Raw genomic sequence first — 7,476 nt, forward strand, 5'->3', positions numbered from 1 at the left:
TTAAAAGACAGGATTTATCCTCTATGCAAATCGTTCCACTCCTAAAAGGTAGGCTTTATCCAATATGCAAACCATCCCACTCCTAAAAGGTAGGCTTTATCCTATATGCAAATTGTCCCACTCCTAAAAGGTAGCCTTTATCCTATATGCAAATCGTCCCACTCCTAAAAGGTAGGGTTTATCCTATATGCAAATAGTCCAGCTACTTAAAGGTAGGCTTTATCCAATATGAAAATCGTCCCACTCCTGAAAGGTAGGCAATATCCTATATGCAAATCGTTCCACTCTAAAACGGTAGGCTTTATCCTATATGCAAATCATCCAGCTCCTAAAGGGTAGGCTTTATCCTATATGCAAATCATCCAGCTCCTAAAGGGCAGGCTTTATCCTATATGCAAATCATCCAGCTCCTAAAGGGTAGGCTTTATCCTGTATGCAAATCGTCAAGCTCTTTAAAAGTAGACGTTTATCCTCTATGCAAATCATCCCACTCCTAAAAGGAAGGCTTTAACCTCTATGCAAATCATCCCACTCCTAAAATGAAGGCTTTATCCTCTATGCAAACTGTCCCACTCTTAAAAGATAGGCTTTCTCCTATATGCAAATCATCCCACTCCTAAAAGGTAGGCTTTAGCCTGTATGCAAATCATCCCACTCCTAAAAGGTAGGCTTTAGCCTGTATAAAAATCATCCCACTCCTAAAAGGTAGGCTTTAGCCTGTATAAAAATCATCCCACTCCTAAAAGGTAGGCTTTATCCTATATGCAAATCATCCAGCTCCTAAAGGGTAGGCTTTATCCTGTATGCAAATCGTCAAGCTCTTTAAAAGTAGACGTTTATCCTCTGTGCAAATCATCCCACTCCTAAAAGGAAGGCCTTAACCTCTTTGCAAATCATCCCACTCCTAAAAGGCAGGCATTATCTGTGCAAATTGTCCCTTTCCTAAAAGGAAGGCTTTAACCTCTATGCAAATCATCCCACTCCTAAAATGAAGGCTTCATCCTCTATTCAAATCATCCCACTCCTAAAAGGTAGGATTGACCCTATAAGCAAATTGTCCAGCTATTAACAGGTAGGCTTTATCCTATATTTAAATCATCCCACTGTCACGTTCTGACCTCTATTTCCTTTGTTTTTTGTATTTATTTAGTATGGTCAGGGCGTGAGTTGGGTGGGCAGTCTATGTTCGTTTTTCTATGTTTTGGGTCAGTTCTATGTTTTCGGCCTAGTATGGTTCTCAATCAGAGGCAGGTGTCATTAGTTGTCTCTGATTGAGAATCATACTTAGGTAGCCTGGGTTTCACTGTTTGTTTGTGGGTGATTGTTCCTGTCACTGTGTTTGTTTTCACAGGATAGGCTGTATAGGTTTTCACGTTCCGTTTGTTGTTTTTGTAGAGTTAAGTTATTTCATGTATCGGTCAGTTTCCATTAATTAAAGAACATGAGTAACCACCACGCTGCGCTTTGGTCCGCTTCTTCTCCTCCTATAGACGAACACCGTTACAGAATCACCCACCACAACAGGACCAAGCGGTGTGGTAATGGGCAAAGGAGAAAGCAGCAGCAGGAGCAGCGCGAGGAGGATTGGACATGGGAGGACGAACTAGACGGTAAAGGACCTTGGGCTCAGCCAGGAGAGTATCGCCGCCCCAAGGAAGAACGGGAGGCGGCGAAAGCGGAGAGGCGCTGGTATGAGGAGGCAGCGCGGCGTCGTGGATGGAAGCCTGGGAGTCAGCCCCAAAAATTTCTTGGGGGGGGGCTAACAGGGAGTATGGCTACGCCAGGTAGGAGACCTGAGCCAACTTCCTGTGGTTACCGGGGGGCTAGAGAGACCGGGCAGGCACCGTGTTATGCTGTGGAGCGCACGGTGTCCCCAGTGCGGGTGCACAGCCCGGTGCGGTACATTCCAGCTCCGCGTATCGGCCGGGCTAGAGTGGGCATCGAGCCAAGTGCCATGAAGCCGGCTCTACGCATCTGGTCTCCAGTGCGTCTCCTTGGGCCGGCTTACATGGCACCAGCCTTGCGCACGGTGTCCCCGGTTCGCCTGCATAGCCCAGTGCGGGCTATTCCACCTCGCCGCACTGGCAGGGCGACCGGGACCATTCAACCGGGTAAGGTTGGGCAGGCTCGGTGCTCAAGAGCTCCAGTGCGCCTGCACGGCCCGGTCTATCCGTCACCACCTCCACACCCCAGCCCTCCGGTGGCAGCTCCCCGTACCAGGCTGTCTCTCCGGCCCATCCGTCCAGAGCCTTCCTCCTCTCCAGCGCTGCCGGAGTCTCCCCCCTCTCCGGCGCTACCAGAGCCTTCCTCCTCTCCAGCGCTGCCGGAGTCTCCCGTCTGTCCGGCGCCTCTGCCGGAGCCTCCCGCCTGTCCGGCGCCTCTGCCGGAGCCTCCCGCCTGTCCGGCGCCTCTGCCGGAGCCTCCCGCCTGTCCGGCGCCTCTGCCGGAGCCTCCCGTCTGCCCAGCGCCGCCAGCGCCGCCCGTCTGCCCAGCGCCGCCAGCGCCGCCCGTCTGCCCAGCGCCGCCAGTGCCGCCCGTCTGCCCAGCGCCGCCAGTGCCGCCCGTCTGCCCAGCGCCGCCAGTGCCGCCCGTCTGCCAGGAGCCGCCAATGCCGCCCGTCAGCCAGGGGCCGCCAGTGCCGCCCGTCAGCCAGGGGCCGCCAGTGCCGCCCGTCAGCCAGGGGCCGCCAGTGCCGCCAGTCAACCAGGGGCCGCCAGTGCCGCCCGTCAGCCAGGGGCCGTCAGTGCCGCCAGTCAGCCAGGGGCCGCCAGTGCCGCCAGTCAGCCAGGGGCCGCCAGTGCCGCCAGTCAGCCAGGGGCCGCTAGAGCCCCTCCGCCCGGAGCAGCTGCCCCTCCGTCCCGAGCAGCTGTCCCTCTGTCCCGAGCAGCTGTCCCTCTGTCCCGAGCAGCTGCCCCTCTGTCCCGAGCAGCTGCCCCTCTGTCCCGAGCAGCTGCCCCTCTGTCCCGAGCAGCTGCCCCTCTGTCCCGAGCTGCTGCTTCACCTCTGTCCCGAGCTGCCCCTCTGTCCCAAGCAGCCCCTCTGTCCAGTGGGGTCATTGAGAGGGGTGGGCATGGGGAGTAAGCCACGGAGGCGGACAATACGGCGGACTAAGACAATGGCGAAGTGGGGTCCGCGTCCCGCGCCAGAGCCGCCACCGCGGACAGACGCCCACCCAGACCCTCCCCTATAGGTCAAGGTTTTGCGGCCGGAGTCCGCACCTTTGGGGGGGGGTACTGTCACGTTCTGACCTCTATTTCCTTTGTTTTTTGTATTTATTTAGTATGGTCAGGGCGTGAGTTGGGTGGGCAGTCTATGTTCGTTTTTCTATGTTTTGGGTCAGTTCTATGTTTTCGGCCTAGTATGGTTCTCAATCAGAGGCAGGTGTCATTAGTTGTCTCTGATTGAGAATCATACTTAGGTAGCCTGGGTTTCACTGTTTGTTTGTGGGTGATTGTTCCTGTCACTGTGTTTGTTTTCACAGGATAGGCTGTATAGGTTTTCACGTTCCGTTTGTTGTTTTTGTAGAGTTAAGTTATTTCATGTATCGGTCAGTTTCCATTAATTAAAGAACATGAGTAACCACCACGCTGCGCTTTGGTCCGCTTCTTCTCCTCCTATAGACGAACACCGTTACACCCACTCCTAACAGGTAGGCTTTATCCTATATGCTAATAATTCTCCTAAAGGTAGACGTTTATCCTTTTCCTCCTAAAAGGTAGGCTTTATCCTCTGTGTTCTTGAGGCGAGGCAAAGTTTGGTAGAGTCTACGCCTCTTTGTTGGTGACTGGGAAACGGTATGGATTCTTCAACGAAGTTAGTGTTTCCATTCAATGACAGACGACTAGTTTTCATCCAAATTTTTTTCACTTGAAAAATAATGCACCAAACATTTTAGTTAGATGTAAAATTGTGCGACTGCAAAAACGTCCAAATTGCACAGATTTCTTAAATGATCTCAGATGAAATTGGACTATAGTAGGGCCAAACAGTAATATTGCTGCTTTTCTTTTTCATTTTTAGCAGAGTTATTTTATGAGGGTATGCAAACATAGATTTTCACTTCGCCTAGCCGAGTTCTACAGCTGTGGCCAAAAGTTTTGAGAATGACACAAATATTAATTTTCACAAAGTCTGCTGCCTCAGTTTGTATGATGGCAAGTTGCATATACTCAGCATGTTATGAATAGTGATCAGATGATTTGCAATTAATTGCAAAGTCCCTCTTTTTGGTGCAGTATTTCTCAAGTGAAAAAAACGTGTGAATGGAAACAATTCCTCTCTTGTTGAATAACAACAAACACTTCATTGAATAAACCCTACTGTTGACCAATCGCAGACAGAACTTCGAAAAATTCTGCCAAACAGTGTAAATTCTGTCATAATATATGCATGCACTCCTTTGACTGGGAAGCGTAAGGTAAGCTTTAAAGCCAATTTATGCTTGATCCGAAATGTGGTCGGAGACACCATATGGATGGTGTGATGCAATTGCGGAGCCTCTGGAGGAATGCGGAGGCCAAAATTAGCTATGTATTGCATCGCCGTGTGCCTCCCAAATGTTGTAACAATGCGGAGTGCTCCCTATAGCTCCGCATTGACATAAACACAAATTTACTTCCTTGACAACTTCCTTCACAACAGGTCTACGCTGCCCTGCAAAGCGCAAGAAGTTTGAATGCCCTGACTTCTGCAGAGGCCATGTCACTGTAAATGCTGCGCATACCTATCCTTTTGGGCGTGCAAGTTCAGTGCCTGTGGTCTCAATTAAATAGAGAAGACTATATGCATGGGAGGAGAAGCACAGGGCAGTTCTCTTTCAAAGGAAATTAACTTCCTAAATATTTGTATTTATTTATTTTATTTTTATTTCACCTTTTATTTCACCTTTATTTAACCTGGTAGGCCAGTTGAGAACACCTTTATTTAACCAGGTAGGACAGTTGAGAACACCTTTATTTAACCAGGTAGGCCAGTTGAGAACACCTTTATTTAACCAGGTAGGCCAGTTGAGAACAAGTTCTCATTTACAACCTGCGACCTGGCCAAGATAAAGCCAAACAGTGTGACACAGACAACAACACAAAGTTACACATGGAGTAAACAATAAACAAGACTATAACACAATAAACAAGTCAATGACACAGTTGAAAAAAGAAAGTCTATATACAGTGTGTGCCCAAGACATGAGGAGGTAGGCAATAAATAGGCCATAGGAGCGAATAATATACAATTTAGCAGATTAACGCTGGAGTGATTAATGAGCAGATGATGATGTGCAAATAGAAATACTGGTGTGCAAAAGAGCAGAAAAGTAAATAAACTAAAAACAGTATGGGGATGAAGTAGGTAGATTGGGTGGTCTATTTACAGATTAGGCTATAGTTTACTACTTTGCCTGGAAATAAATATTGATCACCCATATTTCTCTCCGTCTGAAAATCGTCCCGCTCCTAAAAGGTAGGCTATATGAAAAACGTAGCTCAAGAGAAAGCGCAAGGTTCCGCTATCTCTCTCTCCAATTCTGCTATTTTCAAACTCCGTCTATCCTATTGACTGATATAATACCGATAGCTTAATATAACCGGCCAAGTGTGAATAGCTGGTCATTTAACCTATTTCTAAGGTTATCTGTGCCCATTTTGATATTGCCTAAGGTGCAAAAGTCGGACAAGAAGTTGACGGGCGGACAGGTGTGGCATGAAAAGCATGCAGGTGCGGGCGGGAGCGGGATGAAGACATATTTTCTATATTTCGCTCTCTCTTTCTCTCTCTCTGTCCCACTCTGTCACTCTTAAATACACACAAGACATTCACCCACATTGCTTCTCTCAGTTTCAGCGGTTTGACAATTTGACAATGCCAGCGATTGTCCAGTTTCCGCGCGATGGCACGGAAACTGATGCAAAGTGATTATGCTTGGCCCGGGTGGGGTGGCATCACGCCCCGCACAGCCCTCTGTCTTGGGTGTGTTGTTGGTGTTGTTGTTCTGACAGAGAGACTCACCGGGTGCCGTGCCTGCGGATACATCTTGCTCAGGTCCCGAATCATTAATAATAGATGTCGAAGTTCACCAACAAACGGGGAACACGGACAGATCCGCCCCGTCTCTAGGAGCTACCTGCAGGCAGGTAGAGGTGGTGAGAGCCACTATTTCTGCAGACAACCGCGGGAAAACCTCCACACCTCCGCTGACACCAAAAATATATTCTATTAATTAACCAGTCAAATTTGATGCAACTCCTCCCTCCAAGTGACAAGCTCCGGGTTTTCTCGGCTCTCTTCCATGTGTAGAAGATGAGCAACCACGTATAATGAGTTCAGATGCTGAGCTTGGATAGGCTACAATGCCGTTGGCTCTTCTCCTATCCAAAGAATATATCGATTTCGATTAATGTAGCCTATTCTCTGCTTTCTTTAGATGTCTTTTCTTCACCTTCACCAGGTTACCATATCACTTTCTCTACCTTATATCCTCGAATACATCCTGTTCAATCACGCAGCTTCATTCATTTGCAGTTTGCAATACTGCATGTATTGGGAGGATGCTCTAGTTATTAGCGCATCCTGTCAAAACGTTATGTCCGTTGGTTTAAATCCCTTCCGTTCATCCGCTCCCGCGTCAGTCCTGCTGACCACCCCTGTCTAGGTACCACCTTCTGATAACACATTTAGAAGCAACCAGTCGTAAAAACTCTATTATATATTCATAACAAGGAAAATCGATATCTCCTGTGTCTGGGATATGTAGTTCCAAAACGCACAGCAGCCAGTGATGAATACTTTAAGCTATGTTAAAAAAAAAACTACATTTTCTTGATGCGTCTCAGCGCAACTCAGACCCGAGGAGGGGTAGATGGTCACAAGGAGCAGAAGTCTTTATAAGCAGCCAATAAGATCATTGAAGAGCACAGAGCACGTCTCATTATGTTGTCAATCAGCATCATCTTATCCAATCACCATCTAGAAGAATGAGTTTTACGTAGGCTCCCCACGTGGGTAACGTAGCTTTACATCAAGATGCATCCAATGATCTCTCGATGGAGACGCCCCTCCCAGAGAAGGAACGCCCTCCTGTCTGACGTGTAACGGAGAAACGAGGGGACAAGGGAAAGGTTAGTTCAGTTGTCAATCAAAATAACGTGGCGTGTGTTGCAGGCTGCCGGTGAACACATCAAGTGAATTATCTTCCGCTTTGTTCTGCTTGTCTGCGTGCTGCAGAATCACCGCTAATTACTGCTAGATGTCTGCTTAAAGAGACGACTTCAACCTCTTTGACACACACACACGCATACACGCACGCACACACACACGCACGCACACGCACACACACACAGACGCAAACACGCAAACACACACACATACAGACACACACACACACAGACATACACACACACACGCACACGCACACACACACACACACGCATACACGCAAACACATACACAGAGAGAGACACCGGTGCGTACTGATGACAGAGA

The 7,476-nt window shown here is 48.5% G+C and overlaps 1 protein-coding gene across 1 annotated transcript in view; it reads right to left on the reverse strand.

Annotated features, from left to right (window-relative positions):
- Window positions 1–6,658, reverse strand: part of LOC110525061 (transducin-like enhancer protein 4) — a 132,597-nt gene extending 125,939 nt beyond the window's left edge. Inside the window, exon 1 of the mRNA XM_036979170.1 lies at window positions 6,004–6,658. Coding sequence (XP_036835065.1) covers window positions 6,004–6,048 — 45 coding nt within the window. The 5' untranslated portion in view covers window positions 6,049–6,658. The remainder of the gene's footprint in view (window positions 1–6,003) is intronic.
- Between the last annotated feature and the right edge of the window lie 818 nt (window positions 6,659–7,476).

Source organism: Oncorhynchus mykiss, chromosome 6, assembly GCF_013265735.2.
Source record: "Oncorhynchus mykiss isolate Arlee chromosome 6, USDA_OmykA_1.1, whole genome shotgun sequence".
Lineage (NCBI taxonomy): Eukaryota > Metazoa > Chordata > Actinopteri > Salmoniformes > Salmonidae > Oncorhynchus > Oncorhynchus mykiss.